Here is a 17,391-nt window from a genome sequence, read left to right on the forward strand (position 1 = left end):
TTTTTTTTTTTGGAAGTTCTTTATTAGAGTTTAAAGATACATTCATACAGTTGAAGAGTTTTAATTATATATTTTATCTTAATTGTCTAGTCTATTCGTCTATATCTATAATATCAGGGCCCCAGAACCGCCTGTTGGCATTACGTCGGGGTGTGGGTGAGGGGGAGGCTTTGGTATAATATCTATCTATATATTTAATATCCTAAGGCTTTTTTTGTCCTCCTTCACTTTGGACGGTTTGTCCTATTTCGATCTCGAAAACTACTGGACCGATTTTCCTCGGATTTGTTTTAAATGAAAGCTCTTAGGCTGTAAATGTGCAGGCACCCCTTGGTTTTTCGATTTGCGCGACCGATGTTGCAAAATTTACCTCGGTTTGATAACGACATATTTGCCTTTTTGCCGCTGGACATTTTGTCCTAATTCGGTCTCGGAAACTACTGCACCGATTTTCCTCGGATTTGTTTTAAATGAAAGCTCTTAGGCTGTAAATGTGCAGGCACCCTTTGGTTTTTCGATTTGCGCGACCGATGTTGCAAAATTTACCTCGGTTTGATAACGACATATTTGCCTTTTTGCCGCTGGACAGTTTGTCCTAATTCGATCTCGGAAAGTACTGCACCGATTTTCCTCGGATTTGTTTTAAATGAAAGCTCTTCAGCTGTAAATGTGCAGGCACCCCTTGGTTTTTCGATTTGCGCGACCGATGTTGCAAAATTTACCTAGATTTGATAACGACATATTTGCCTTCTTGCCGCTGGACGAGTCATATGGTTGGGGGACCTCCCACCCTTTGATTTTCCGTTTCCCTCTCCACGTAAACCCATCCCTACCTGCCGTTAGCACGTGTCACCCTTCTCCTCTGGCATGGGTCTTTTGGCAGTATACCTCCCTCCCTTATGCCGTCTGACTCGGAACACCTGCTACGCATTTCGTCGGTCGCATTGCTCATAATCAGTTCTCGGTGTGTCCAGGTTTCTTATTAGTGCGTCTAGAGTTTTGCTTTCTTGATTTTGTCTTTAGGTTTTTTTTTTTTTTTTTTTTTTTTTTTTTTACATGAAAATTACTTGTGTATTTTTCAGAAGATAATTTTCCTTTTTACGGCAGCACAGATTTTATTAATAGTTAACTTTTTTACAGCAGGTCATGTGTTCTTCCAAGAGAATCGGTAATTAATCTTCACCCTTTCGCAGCCTTAAATTTCCACAAAGTGTTTTGATTTTTTTTTTCCAGGATTGTTTTATATTTTTCAGGGATGTTTCTTTTTCTAGAAGTAGGTGGTTATCATTATTAGTTTCTTATTCTTCGTTTATGAATTTATAATTTTGCCTCCAGGAAGTCCACTAATTACTCGTAGTAGCAAAATTTGGCTTGCGGAGCGTGTGACTTGGGGTCCAGGGGGCAAAGCCACCGGCTAGGGGCGCAAGCGAGCGTAGCGAGCTGAAGCAGCTAGTTGTTTATCTTATCACTGTACATTTTATTCTTATCTTCTACAGTATTCTTAATGTAATTGTATCCTGAGTTCCAGTATTTCTTATTCTCTAACATAAGTTGAAATAAGTTATTTGCACATATTTGATGATTGATTTCCTTTTCTAATTTCTCCCTATCTTTTTTGTTTAATTTACAAGCAAAAAATGTGTGTTCAGGAGTATCTAATACTCCGCAGGAGCACAGAGGAGATTCCGTGAGATGTCTTTTATCCAAATAACTTCCATATATGCCGTGTCCGGACATATGCTGAGTCAGATAGAAATCAGGGTAGCCGTGAGTTCTATCCAGCCAGGCATCTAGATCATTTAGTCTTGTTTTTATTCATTTGTTTCCAGTTTCTTTTTCCCATATTTCTCGCCATTTGTCTCTAATTTCGCTTTCTACAGTTAGTTTATTCTCTCCTCTTGCTATTCTTAGTTTTAGTTCAACGAGGAGCCTGGCTGGAGGAACCCCCGATATTACATCTCGGGCAAAATTTGATATCAAGTTATAGCTGCAGATTAAAGTCTTTTTTAAGGGTCGAATAGAAGTTTCAATTAGTTTTATAGATTTTTTCCATTGTGTAGCAGTTATCCAAATAGTTATGCCGTAAAAGAGGATTGATAAGAGGGAATGAAATATTATTTTTCTTTTATGAAAAGTGGGAACGAACGTGTTTGGTAGAATTCTCCTATAATAATTGGCAGTTCTATTTAATGCTACAAGTCATTTCCAAGAGTTTATTAAAATTTAAATTTTTTTGTGAGATAGAAGCCCGGGTATTTAAGTACTATATTACTATTACCCTTATTACTATAACTTATTACCTTTATTACTATTACTATTATTATTATTATTATTATTATTATTATTATTATTATTATTATTACTATTACTATTACTATTACTATTACTATTATTATTATTATTATATTATTATTACTATTATTATTACTATTATTATTATTACTATTATTATTACTATTATTATTACTATTATTATTACTATTATTATTACTATTATTATTACTATTATTATTATTATTACTATTACTATTACTATTACTATTACTATTACTATTACTATTACTATTACTATTACTATTACTATTACTATTACTATTACTATTACTATTACTATTACTATTACTATTACTATTACTATTACTATTACTATTACTATTACTATTACTATACTATTACTATTACTATTACTATTACTATTACTATTACTATTACTATTACTATTACTATTACTATTACTATTACTATTACTATTACTATTACTATTACTATTACTATTACTATTACTATTACTATTACTATTACTATTACTATTACTATTACTATTACTATTACTATTACTATTACTATTACTATTACTATTACTATTACTATTACTATTACTATTACTATTATTATTATTATTATTATTATTATTATTATTATTATTATTATTATTACTATTACTATTACTATTAGTATTATTATTACTATTACTATTACTATTAGTATTAATATTACTATTACTATCATTATCATTATCATTATCATTATCATTATCATTATTATTATTATTATCATTATTATCATTATTATTATTATTATTATTATTATTATCATTATTATTATTATTATTATTATTATTTCTGTTTCTGTTAAAAGAGAGGTTCTATTTTCAGATTCAAAGGCTAGGAGCGTGTCGTCTGCGTAAACATTTTTCTCTGTGCCGTTACTAAGTCTTAATCTAACAATTTCATCAAAGATAATTAAAAATATCAAAGGGCCAAGGATACTCCCCTGTGCTCCGCCGGAGTTCAGCTTAACTTTAAATTCGGGGAACACTAAAAATCTATTCGATAAATATGATTTCATAATTCTAATAAGATAGGGGGGTACATTTCTTTAACATAAGGTAGTGATAAAGTCAATCCAACTAATACTATTAAACGCATTCTTAATGTCTAATGAAAATAAACAAGGGAGTCCTCTTTTGCCTAGTGGTTTCCTCATATGATAGTCATAAATTCGTTTAACTGATTCCATGGCTGTGATGGTCGACTTTCCTTTCCTAAATCCATGTTGTCTCAGATCAAAATTGAAAGAATTATTAAGCCTCATTGAGATAATGTGTTCGAAAATTTATGACAGCGTATTAATTTAACGCATAGGTCTATAACTTTTTTGAGCACCTGGTTTATTTTTAGGAAATAGGATCAATTTTGCTTCCTTCCCTTCTCTAATTTTCCTATTTCGGTTAGATTTTTTGGGTTTTCCTTCAATTCTTTCAATTGTTGGAGTTGTTGGAGGAAGATTTCCATAGTTTTCGCATTCTCTTCTCGAAGTTTCTGGTGGTTCTTTTCATTATATTCCTATATTTTCTTCATTGTGGTCATTTGCTCTTTGATTTGAATCGAGTGGGCCTTCAACAGGTCCTTTAGTTCCATGTTTTTCTGAGTTTCCGTGGTAGTTCCTTCGGTTTCTTTTTCACCTCTTTTCTTGAGGCCACTGTTCCTTGTCGGCAGTGAGTTACACCTGCTCCTGTAAGCTTGCTTCACAGTTGGTGAGCTTCCTCTAGAAACTGATTGTTTTCCAATTCCCGCTCCTCTAGGCGTCGCTGTTCTCACTCTCTTCCGACCTTGAGATTTCCTCAGAAAAACCAAGTCATCGTCATCCATATCCTCCATTGATGTGTTGAGGGCTTCTTTTCTTCTTCTCTTGAGTTCATTGATGATCTCCACTTTCATTTCCGTTTCTTCTGTGCCTAAGATTTTGCTAATTTGCTCCTCATATCCTTTGGTTTCCGTTTTCTTCCTTATCCTGTCCAGTTCCGCTTTTGCAAGTTTGATTTGCTCCTTCTTGTATGCCAATGTGTTCATTAAGTTCTTCCGCGTGTCATTTCCTTTGCTGTAGGTTTTCCTTCCAATTTTGATCTCCTTATTTCCGCTGTCACTATCCAAATCGTAAATCATGTTCCTAATAATGTTTGTTGGCGCCGATTTTCATCGTATTTTTTCGCTATATTTGTCGCTACAAGTCGGGCTTGCAGGACAGCAGGAGGAGAAAACCCCGAGGCGGCTGATCGGCCAATTAGAGCTGATTAGAGATTTTCCCCTACTTTCCCAGTGAGCCATTTCAGACTTCAGCTCGCGACGCCTCACTTACGCCGAGAACGTCACCGCGTTTTGTGATTTCTCCTGCTGCTGCCCTGCTGCTGTCTTACTGCTGCCTTTGATATTGTCGCTCTTGCCGCCGTTACCTTCGCTTTTACCGCTGTTTGCTCTTCTCATCGCTCTTGGTAAAACAAGCTTGCTTATTTAGTATTAGACGACTATTTTCCTGCTTTAGTTATGATGGTATGAATGAGAGTGTGCTTGCCGCCCAACCGCACCCTCACCGCTCCTTTTTCCTCATATGTCCGCACTTTTGATCCCCGCTTGTGAGCTGTTACCATGCTAGGCTAGATTTCTAGTATACGCGAGTGAGATGGCGCCAGGTTTCGCCCGTGACGTCGAGAGCATGCCGCTTCAGCGCCGCATGGCTGCACCAGACTGAGGACTTCGGTGAGTGCTTAGAGTGCTTATTTTTCATATTTTTATAGTGCATTTTCTCTCTGTCATGTAGATTTATCCCCATTTTCTCGCTTTATGGACTGGCCGCTTTGAGTTCGACGGGTTCCATCCATGCGCTATCTATGATAGGCCGGAGCTCGTCGTTCCGAGGTTGCCAGATCGCTTCGCCCTATTCTTCTTTCCTCTGTCCTATTCCTCTTTCTATTCTATTTGCTCCCCTAGCTATTGGAGACCGCATCAATGTCCAGGGTGTCCCAGTGTTCCTTAAGGGTTGCTTCTACTTTTTCTTCTTCGGCTTTCCATTTCTCTTCATCACTTTCTGTTGCCTGTTTTCTCCTATTTAATTCCTTCTCGATTTCTATCCGTGCTGTTTCCACAATTTTCATTTCATGCAGGAATTGTTCGTATTCATCTTTCTTATTGGCGCCGGCGGGAGGGGGGATTTGTTGACATGCTCATTCCATTCATTCATCTTCATCTCCATGCCGTCAAGCTTCTTTCCTAATCTCTCTTTTTCCTCCTTCAGCTCCTGCAAGGAGAGGTTTAAGAGAGATTTGGCTTTATCGTCCTCTTTCTTACTCATCTCTCCTTCTGATCTGATAATTTTGAGCTAATCAGTTTCGATGTTGCCGGATTTGCTGTTTAATGCACATGCGCAAACAGGAAAAACTCGACGAGTGAGTGGGTAGAGTTGGCAATGTTGAGTGATTGCATAACACTGAACCCACTACACTGTCACTGAAAAACTACTATTTTCTAGTCCCTGGGTTTAACAGTTCACAGTAGTAAACTACACTCCGAACTGAAACGATTGATACTGAAATCAGGTCTCGAAACAACGTATAACCTTAGTTTAGGTTAGAAAAAAATGGAGCCGATCAAAACATGTCTTTTCCGGGTAAACCTCCATTCAAATAACATATTCTGAGTCATTTTACAAAACACCCCTGAACCATAATGTCTATGTCTTGAACTATTAACGTCGTTTTAGAACTTAAATCATAAAACCAGTAGAAAAGGTGCGAATTAAGCATTCTGATACATGTAACATCATAAAACTTTCATAGAGAACACGATTCTAGACACACAGATTCTATAACTTTTTATACTAATATAATCAAACATTGAAATGAAAATAATGTGAATATAATAGATATGGGTGCTTACTTTGATTAAAATTAGACAACCATTCTTGTCTATGCTGAGGAGCTTCTGCTGTTCTGCTTTTACAACAAAGTATGAAATATTTTGATCTGCTTCGCGATCAGGAATATCGGGATCATATGCTTCCACCTTCGTAATGCATCCAGGAACAAGTAGCTCTTCTTGAATTTGAATCTTGTTTTCGTACGGAAGGAATACAGGAGGATTGTCATTCACATTTTTAATCTCTATCCTCACTTCACATGTGTCTTCAAAAATTCCATCAAATGCTTTGATCTTGAGCAGGTACTAGAAACCAGCAGGTAATACATGAGATCATGGTAATTACAGCTAAGCAAATATTTTCATTTAACAATTTACAGATAAATTAAGTAAGGTAATTTAAAGGCATGCCATCGAATTTTTCTAAAAATGACTTTTATGATCCGTCCCATTCATGGCAGAAAAGGTTGAGGTTTTGTATTTCTTAAGGAAAGACCCAGTAAAAGCCTAGATCAGGAGACAGGTGATTATAGTAGTTGAGCTTGATAAATGAAGCTCCACTATTGAGGTTCAGAGAAAAAAGAGATGACAAGCTTCCAAACTTAACAATCAATTTCTAAAATAAGGAGCATTCATCGCATTTTTAAACGCTTCCTCTTCACTTTTAAGAAGCAAATCAAGTATTTAGTCACCAACATTTTCATTTGACAGCACAGAACAGTATATCTGTTAGAGAGAACTGTTTCAGGTTTAGCAGTCCTGTGGACCCCAATTGTTAGCCCCTTCCTTAAAAAAGGGTTTCGAAGATAGTCACCTGCTTTCAGGGGTATGAACGACCCATGGGGAGAGAAGATTGGACTCATGACCATAGAGAGGGCAACAAGTCTAGGGGAACACACTTTGCGATCATGTGCTGGTCCTCCAGGCTGTGGTTGAGTTATATGCTAGCTCCCAAGAATTTCTAGAAACATTTTTCATGTTACCGTGAAGGGTAATATATTGATACAGTATGTTCTGATGTGGAGGTTAGACCAACAGGTCCATTTTCTACATGAATTCGGTGGTTCAGGTCCTGATCTGGCGGTGTTCCAGGCTTGGGATAGCCTATCATCTCAATTATAGAAATCATAATGTTAAAGAAATTACCTGCTTAATATTTTCATAATCCAGTTTATTTGCGACTTTGATTTTTCCTGTTGATTGCTCAATCAAAAATGCATCGTCTATGTTACCGTCAACTATGCTATAGGATACAACAGATGCTGCAAATAGAGAAAGCAATCCATAAGTATAATAAAAACTCAACCATACGAAATATCGGAAAGGTGCTGGGGAAACTTGAAAAAATTCTTCAAAAATTAAAAACTCAATTAATATGAGCTGCATAGGCCAGCCTGGTACGAGGGGCATTCGTAAAGTAAGTATATATCTTTATTATCTCTGAAACTAATGAAGATAAATTAAAACGGTGAGGATTGTTTTTACCGCCATACTCTCAGCTTTTCAAAAAGTCTTCATTTTTTAAATTTGGTTTACCGGTTCGCGAGTGGCGTCATTTTTCCCGCATTCATCTCTCGTCACCGCGTGTCCAAAATATTCGAGCGCGGCGGAGCTCTTCAGACGAGTACATGTTTTGGCTACGGTGTTTTGGGACGATCAAGGAATATTGCTAATCGATTTCTTGGGAAGAGGAAAAACGATCGATGCAGCAATATATTGTGAAGTTTAGAAAAAACATAATTCAGCGATCAAGCGAAAACGGCCCGATCTTTTGTCTCGTCAAGTTTTGTTTCTTCAAGACAACGCTAGGCCTCATAGGAATCGAGACTTGTTCGCCTCATTCAAATGGGACCTTTTTCCTCATCCATCGTACTCACCGGACCTTGCTCTAAGCGATTTTTATCTTTTTCCCGCATTAAAAAAGAGCTTGGGTGGTCAAAGGTTCTCCACCGACGCAAAGTTGCAAGAAGCTGTAAAAAAATGGTTCCAACGACAGGATATGCGCAATTTTTTGAAGATAGAATCCACAAACTGCTAACACATATAATCAGAAATGTGTTCAACTGGGTGGAGATTATGTCGAAAAGTAAGGTAAGACAATTCAAAGCCTGAAAGTTTCACATATTTAACCAATTAACTGTGTTACAACCTTCTTTATGGAGAAAACCTGCTTACTCACTCGTCTGAGGAGCTCCGCCGCGTTCAAATATTTTGGACACGCGGTGACGAGAGATGGGCGCGGAAAAATTGATGTCACTCGCGAACCGGTAAACCAAATTTAAAAAACGAAGGCTTTTCGAAAAGCTGAGAGTACGGCGGTAAAAACAATCTTTACCATTTTAATTTATCTTCATTAGTTTCGGAGAAAATAAAGATATATACTTACTTTACGAATGCCCCTCGTAAAAAAGAATTCCACTACTGATTTCCCTTGACATCCTGGAACTAAACGAATGCATGAAGTCAAAATGAAACTGCAACATTTTGTGTCAGTATTTTTCTTCAAACATATCAGTGGCAATGAGATGACAAATACAGTGAAATTTTTTAGTCTTGAATGGATTTATGTAGTCACAATTCGCAGAAAATAGATTAGTTTACCTGTATCATTGTCAAGTGCCTTAACTTCTGCCACTAGAGAATTTTTGTTGGCATCTTCAGAGATTGCATCAGCATAGTAAAAATCTTGTGTGAATTTCGGAGGATGGTCATTCTTGTCGGCAATTTCGATTTTAAACACTTGCTGACCTGGATACAGAAATATACATATCATACATCAGGATTCATGGTAGCTTTTGAAAATCGAATAAAAAATCTCTCAAAGATATATGAAGTTCAAATTAGTCAAATATCAAGAATTTTTGAAGATCTCTCATGAACTTAAGAAAAAATTTTCATGAACTTTCAAGGAAATACAAAAAGAAGTTTAGGGGTCGCACAGATTGCTTTAAAAATAGAAATTTTCTCTTCCTACACATTAGATGTTTGCTACTTGTACATTAAGAGGCAAAGTTATGATATTCGGATAATATAGTCTCAAAATAAAGCGCATTTTCAAACCTCAAAATTATTTAAATAGCCATTTCAGCACATGATTCTGACCAGCAAACAAAATTTACCAAGACACTCATATTTTTTTTTATCTTAAGGTACTATTCTCAAGTGTTCTAAAAATAGGTTCCAAGTCTTTACAGTCTACAGGCTCCAATACATTAGTTTAGTTTTTGGCTCAAAATTAGCGAAACCCTACTTACAATAGAACACTAACAAATAGCAGCAAGGGCCTTCCTGCTTTTGGATCTCTCTCTCTCATAATGCATTAATACAGAAACTTAGTACAAACAACAATACCTCTGTTGGGTTCTCCTGTGGAATACAAAGCTGAGGGTGAATTGTCTGAGGCAATCACCTTGACGTTGTAAACATCTTGACTCTCACGATCGAAAGTTACTCGAGTTGTGATATTACCTGTGTATTCATCGATAGAAAAATATTCCGTGTTGTCAGCCAGCTTATACGTAACCTGATAGAAAACAAATATATCTCTTACTTCCAAACAATAGACAGACAAGGATGAGAAAGCAATAAGATACCGATAATAATTCATTACATAAGAAATTAGAATATTATAGGTATAGTAGAGTCTCAATTTATCAGACTATTAAGGGCACGTACAATTAGATTATGTACGAATAGTTTAATAAATAAATGGCACTCACCCTTCATACTTTCTGTAAAGACATTAATAGCGTAAGATACTGAATGACTAATAAAATTAACTAACTAACAAACTATAAATATATGCAGGGTGTCTCTAAAGAAACGAGCCAGTTCGAATTTCTTTTGAAGGAATTCATACATCGAAAAACGCCGAAACATGTGTTCAATAATTTTTAGGGGGACATCTTTTCCTCACATTCGCATTTTTGGGCCCTCCTTGGGGGGAGCCCCCCAGGGGGCGGATCCCACCCCTGTGTCTCGAATATTTCAAATGGAAACCCTCCCCTCTTTGTGATACGTCATTTGAAAGGTAATAAAAAAAAAAGAAAAATTTTCGCGCAAGCCTCAAGTCGCTATCTATAATTGTTTCAATATGGCGGGAAATGGATATCTCGAGTGATTATGCACTGATTTGGATGAAACTGAGTATTCGGGGGTTTTTACGGTCAAGAAAAACGAATCTACCATTACCTACCGCGAATTCACAAACCCATCAAAAACTGACTGCCTTAAAATGACAAGAAATCGGTGTTTCGGCTGATTATGAATGGATCTCAATGAAACTAGGTTTTGGAGGGTTTAGCGGGTCGAGGAAAGCGAATCTGCTCGCAGTACCTACCGCGAATTCTCGAACCCGTCCAAAATAACTACTTGAAATGGCGAGAAATGGGCACTTTGAAAATTGCGCAAAACAGATTAAAAATGAATACCTCATCTGCAGTGGTGATCTCCTGGGTCTCTCCTACATTCCCCATTCAAAAAATTTAAAAAACAGGAAAACTAAAATGGTGTTTACTACGATACTCAGGTTTGTAAGATTGCTCAAAAACTGACTGCTAAACTAAGAGAGCACGTCCCTGAGAGGAGCAAACAGACAACTACATCTATAATAATCAGAAGAAAACACTGTTTGCCGAGCCAAGTACATCGGTGTCAGTTCTGAAATTAATGGAATTTGAGCACTGTTTAATCTGTATGGCTTCATGATACAACCTTGCCCTGAAATTGGGTACTCTGACAAGTACTTTTGGATTTATGAAGGTAAATTCGTGCTGTTGTTCGTGGCTATTTTGGTGCAGAGCAGTTTTCTCCTTTTTGTCATACCTGTCTGACCGTATTCATTCCTCTAGGTAGCGTTTAGTATGGCCTATATAGGCAACACTGCAATTCTGACAATTTATCTCATAAACTACACCGAAGGTTTTTTCAGGTGGTACTGTACTCTTCAATTTTATTCGAATTTGGGTTACTGAAAACTGGAAAGAAGTTATAGGACTTCCAGCACGGTAAAAATAAACGGTTTTTCTCAAAATTAAAGAGTACAGTACCACCTGAAAAAACCTCCAGTGTAGTTCATGAGATAAATTGTCTGAATTGCAGTATTAGCTATATAAGCGTATAAATCCAAAAGTACTTGTCAGAGAACCCAATTTCAGGGCAAGGTTGTATCATGAAGCCATACAGATTAAACAGTGCTCAAATTCCATTAATTTCAGAACTGACACCAATGTACTTGGCTCCGCAAACAGTGTTTTCTTCTGATTATTATAGGTGTGGTTATCTGTTTGCTCCTCTAAGCAACGTACTCTCTTTGTTTGCCGGCCAGTTTTTGAGCAATCTCACAAGCCCGAGTATCGTGGTAACCACCATTTTAGTTTTCCTGTTTTTTAAATTTTTTCCGCTGGGCCAATCGTTAATTTCAACATTTCGTGTAGACACTTGACCTGCTTTTACGTATAGTTTTAAATTTTCATGTGATAAATGCGATATGTATAAAGCCTGTCTGAAGATGCCCCCCCATGTGGAGCGAAACATCGCGGTAAGGAATGAGCTACTATTTGACTGCAAGTTGATAACAAGGTAAATTTTGTAAAAACTACGGCCATTAAATCGCATATATATTGGCAAGATGGAGAGGAGGTAATTTGTAAGGTTTTAAAATAATTTTGTAATTTTTATCTGCTAAGGAAGGGGTCGGTCATTTTCGTCCCGAAACCTACGGTTTTCATGTTTCAAACGTTTTACAGCTATTATCCCAATTTTTTGGCTTCGATTTTTACCTCATGTCCGGCTGCACAGTACATCACTCATATATATGTATATTTCATATTAAAAATTATCGGTTATTCGTTTGCATGGAAAAATCCATGCTTACAAAACTTAATGGCTGCTGCCTCAGTAAAAACTGAATTTTTTAAAAATGACAGCCATAACAAATTATTTGATACATATAATATTATAGGCATATTTAAAAAATAATCATAAACATTTAAAACGGAATCAATTTATTTTCAATCAAATGGTCGAGAAACACCCATTCTTCAACATTTACATTTAAAACACTCAAACTTTTTTTTTTTTGAAACTTGTCGTAATTAGTACATTACATCTAGCCATAATTACAAAAATACAGACAATAGTACGTGACATGTAGTAAATCTACTGGCCAAAAATTTGCACTGGTGCTTGTTTAAACTTGCTTTCGTTCATGCCCTCCATTTAGCCGAGAGTATCACCAACGAGATTCAAGGTTAATGGATAAAAGTATCTAACCTGATTGTGCTCTGGTGATGAATCAGCATCAATAGCTCTGACCTGCATGACTGCCGTGCCAGGAGGCTCATTTTCGAGGACGAATCCAGATACAACTTCGGTAAACGTTGGAATGTTGTCATTCACATCAATCAATCGAATACTCAAGGGTGCGGAAGCACCAAGATTATGTTTGTTCTGGAGAAAAAAAAGCATGACCAATACCATTTGAAATTTCATCCTGTTTTCATAATTTTATAACAGTCATAAACACAGAGAGTATGGAAGGTTAGAGGCTTGACTGGATAGGGAAGAATTGAAACAGAAGTTGAGCCGTGAGCAAGAAGTTGCGTATGTTGGCGCGAGAGTGCGCGGCGAGCGGGATTCCCGTTCTACTGCGCTGATTGGGCAAGCGAGATTTGCAGGAAAAATTGCCTATGTGGAGGTGGTCCAACAGCAACATACCCGCCGCCAGTCTCGGTAAAACAACAGAAAATAGTAGTTGCGTATGTTGCCGGCAAGCGCGCTGCGAGCGCTCCTGTTTTAATTAATTAGCATTGAGTCAAGCCTCTAACCTTACATACTCTCTGCATAAACAATATTACTAGAATAACTACTGCATTGTTTTTACGAAGCTCTGTACAAGTTTTGTTAAATCTTTATTCAAAACATTTCCATTACTAAAATTTTTCATTGTAGGTAAAACTAGAAGTTCCAGTGCACAGACACCTCAAATGACATTTAAAAAATTCGGAGAAAAACTTGTCTTCAAGTGAAAAATTAAAAAGCTCTTTAAGGCTTGGAAAGTTTAGACTGGTAAAATGGTGTTGTGAAAATAGTAACTGAGTTCAAACATTTTTTCATGAGAAATATTTCGAGACAAGCTCTACTTAAAACAACTTCAATAAACTTTTCTCTCTACAGGGTGTTCCTAAAGTCCACACCCCCTTCTAACTTTTGAACGGTTCGAGATAGAAATATGAAACTTTGGGAATGCTTCCATCTCAAAGGGGGCCATCTTTTGAGGGGTCAACATTTTGGTCCCCCCTTAGGTGAGGGGCGGGGGGCCCCCAACATTTTTTTCAAGTAGCAACCCCTATCTTTTGATACCTCATTCGAAAGTACATAAAAAACTAAGAATTTCGGCGCAAACAGCAGATCAATATCTTAATTTTTGACCGAGTTATGATAGGTCAAAGGTCAAACTTGACCTATTTTCAAAAAATCATAACTCCGATTCAAATTATCGTTAAGAAAAAATAAAACGGGAAAATTTACCAAATTGTGTTCGCTTTTAAGTAAAAACTGCAAAAATCACTTCGAATTAATTTTAAGGGGGGGTTCGAACCCCCAAATATGTCAATTCAAAGGTCATTCAATTTTCCCGCGAAATAAGCCAATTTCCCCTTGATTTGCCTCCACGTTATCACAGTAAGGTCAAAGTCAGTTCAAAATTTCGTTGGCAAGTCCCCCAAATTTCGGGAAAAGTTCAAAATAAACGAGATATAAACGGCCAAATTTAATCACCTTAAATTCCGTTTTTTGAACTTTTCCCGAAATTTGGGAATTTGCCAACGTAATTTTGAACTGATTTTGGCCCTACTGAGATAATGTGGAGGCAAATCAAGGGGAAATTGGCTTATTTCGCGGGAAAATTGAATGACCTTTGAATTGACGTATTTGGGGGTTCGAGCCCCCTCTTAAAATTAATTCGAAGTGATTTTTGCAATTTTTACTTAAAAGCCAGTGTTGGCTTTTAAGTAAAAATTGCACCAAATTGTGTAATTTGGTAAATTTTCCCGTTTTATTTTTTTCTTAACGATAATTTGAACCGGACTTATGATTTTTTGAAAATAGGTCAAGTTTGATCTTTGACCTATCATAACTCGGTAAAAAATTAAGATATTGATCTGCTGTTTGCGCCGAAATTCTTAGTTTTTTATGTACTTTCGAATGAGGTATCAAAAGATAGGGGTTGCTATTTGAAAAAAAAAGTTGGGGGCCCCCCGCCCCTCACCTAAGGGGGGACCAAAATGTTGACCCCCTCAAAAGATGGTCCCCTTTGAGATAGGAACATTCCAAAGTTTCATATTTCTATTGGGAACCATTCAAATGTTAGAAGGGGGGGGGGCTGAACTTTTGGAACACCCTGTATAAAGCCTGACACAATAAAAATCTCCCTGTGATCAAGAAATATGTTGGACATCTTCATTAAAAATGTAGTATTTTCAATTGATGTTGATTATGTCAGACTGCAAAATGCAAAACTTTCTCCTTTAGTTAATTGAGAGTGTAAACACAATTCTTGGAGACGAAAATAAGAGGTAGTGAAGGAAGATGGGAGTTGCAAACTTGAGTAAAAATCAACTGAAATTTGCAAAAAGTACTTGGGTAGGAGCGCCAACAATTCCAAAACACTGACTTTCTTTGCAATCTGGTATTTTATCCTCCCGATCAAATTTTTTATTCCCTTCACATAAAATGATGCACTTAATCCCACTTTTTCACAGAGACAAGGGGGACAAAAGAATTGAAAACATAAAAAAAATTCATCACTTTTGAAAAGAGGGCTTGAGGCTCAAAATTAGCCTTTTGTTTGCAGCCATTTTCACCAATCGCAATTGTGCATTAGCAAATACTACTCCTTACCTGAATGCGAATTGTTAAAGAATATTCAGAGATTGCTTCGTAATCTAAATGCCTTGCCATTCTTATGTGGGCAGTGACACCTTCAGATTCTAACCTAAATGTTGTTTGTTTGTTGGTCTGTTCAGTCCGCCCAGTGATTAACTCAAACACAGGGGCAGCTTCATCAGTGTTGGATCTGAAAAGATTTAAAATCAAATTATTTTAGATGGAGAAGGAGGATACTAAATTCTTAAAATAGTTTTACCATTATAGTATAACAGCAGATGTATACTTTGAAAAGACAGTGAAACTTAAATTTACAGATTAAATATATGGCAAAATTTTAAAATCTTCAAAATTTTCTTCCTGGTCCTGGAAAAATCCCTATTTTTCTATTGTAATCTCACTCATATGGTATATATTATTTATTTATAAATCATGCTTGTTCATATACTTAAATTCCATTTAAAAGTTTGTCATTTAATTACAATTCAGTGCAGGAGGAAGTATTTTCCATTCGCAAGCTGCTATTTTGTTGTATAACTACCTACACTAATTTAACAAATTTATGGATGTTTCAGGAATCCCCGAACTTCAGAGACAATACATTGTGCAAGGGGTATTCGAAAAGTAAGTTAATATTTGTCATATCTTCTAAACTAATAAAGATGATTTAGATCTGTAAAAAGCGTTTGAACTGTCATATGTGCTTTCAGCTTTCTAAACAGCTTCAGTTTTTTAATTAGTTCTCTGAGTGCCGAGTAAAATCCGTTTTCCCACACCAGTCTCTCGCCACCCAGTGTATGTGCGCACGGATTTTGGAGTGCTCATTGAGTGTTGCTTATTGATTTCTTAGAAGAAGGCACAACTATTGACGCTAACAGAAACTGCGATGTCATGAAAAGGCTCAAATCAGCAATCAAAACACCCAGGTATTTCGTCTTGTTGAATGTTGCTGCTTCATGACAGCGCTAGGCCGCATACAGCTCATGTGACCAATCAGTTGTTGATCTCCTTTAAATGGGCCCTTTCCCCATTCCCCTTCTTCCCAGGATCTTGTCTCAAGTGATTTAACACTTATTTCCTGAGCTACAGAAGGGTTTTAGCGGAAAAAGTTCAACGGACGCTGATGAGCTGAAAGAAGTTGTGCAAAAAAGGTTGCAAAAACAAAATCGACAGTTTTCCGCTGATGGTATTAAAAAGCTCGTGTCTCGGTTTGTAAAATGTGTTCAACGAGATAGAGATTACGTGGGAAAGTAAGGTAAAGTATTCTCAAACATTTAACTATTCAATTTTGAATTAAAAATCTCATTTTGACAATTTTGCGGAATGAAGTCGCATGCTACCGTCCTGCGACCTCCCGAGCGCACGTTACTTGTGGACAGGCGGTGGCGAGAGGCGGATGTGGGAAAACTGATGTCACTCGGCACTTGGAAGACCGAATTTTAAAAACTGAATCGTTTTAAAACGCTGAGAGTATGACAATTCAAATGCTTTTAACAGATTTAAATTATCTTTAATACTTTAGAAGATATGATAAATATTAACTTATTTTACGAATACCCCTTGTATCAATGAGGCATCGAAACCATCACAAAGGCAGTGTACTACCAGGGTTGCACAAAATTTAGAAAATAAAAATCCCTGACATTTCCCTGATTTCCCTGACACATTGAGGTAAAATGGGGTTGTTGCATGGGCGAGGGATTTGAGAATGAAAAATATGTAGCCATAGAACTTTTCGTAACAAAAACGATCGTAAAGTCAAGAGTCAAAAAACGAATCCTTAAGCCCGAAAAAGATTGCTAGGGTTCCATAAAATTTAAGTTGGAAATAAACAATTTTCATCGGCTGCTGTACAGTTGGTCAAACTACATGTCACACCGTATAGGAGTCTCTCCTCGCCGCCATTACCCACATCTTGACCGCGTGTTTATCTAGTGGAGGTGAGGTTAGGTTAGGTTGAGCTCAACTCAAGCTCTGATTGGTTACGATGATGAGCAGACGTTGCCAGAAGAACCTGAGCGTGGCTGGTTGCTGCGCACTAGGGTGGTTCTTATTTTTCGACATTTCGAATATCAAATGTCTAACCCCCCTAAAAGTTGTCATTTGGTGTAAAAAGAACCCACAAAAAATTTCAGCTCGATCAGATCACCTAAGTGGTGCCGCCGGGGCCGACAAGTCTCCAAGCGGGAACTTCTAATTCCGAACAATTCCGTTTTTTCGTCATTTCGCGAATTTTTAACTCCCCTTCAAAATGTAGCAATGGCTTTGAAGCTTTTTGAAGTAATACACTTTTTAAGGTACTTTATGAGAAAAA

The 17,391-nt window shown here is 36.8% G+C and overlaps 1 protein-coding gene across 5 annotated transcripts in view; it reads right to left on the minus strand.

Moving 5' to 3' along the window:
• Positions 1–17,391, minus strand: part of shg (cadherin EGF LAG seven-pass G-type receptor shotgun) — a 79,735-nt gene that overhangs the window by 44,819 nt on the left and 17,525 nt on the right. For all 5 annotated transcript variants that reach the window (XR_011899185.1, XR_011899183.1, XR_011899184.1 and 2 more), the window contains exons 8-13: positions 15,093–15,267; positions 12,465–12,641; positions 9,543–9,714; positions 8,793–8,939; positions 7,338–7,453; positions 6,213–6,497 (exon numbers count right to left, since the gene is read on the minus strand). Coding sequence is in view for 2 of the 5 variants with exons in the window: in XM_072296330.1 (XP_072152431.1) it covers positions 6,213–6,497; positions 7,338–7,453; positions 8,793–8,939; positions 9,543–9,714; positions 12,465–12,641; positions 15,093–15,267 (1,072 nt within the window). In the remaining 3 variants the exon portion in view is untranslated. The remainder of the gene's footprint in view (positions 1–6,212; positions 6,498–7,337; positions 7,454–8,792; positions 8,940–9,542; positions 9,715–12,464; positions 12,642–15,092; positions 15,268–17,391) is intronic.

The sequence above is a fragment of the Bemisia tabaci genome, chromosome 2 (genome assembly GCF_918797505.1).
Source record: "Bemisia tabaci chromosome 2, PGI_BMITA_v3".
Taxonomy (NCBI): Eukaryota; Metazoa; Arthropoda; class Insecta; order Hemiptera; family Aleyrodidae; genus Bemisia; species Bemisia tabaci.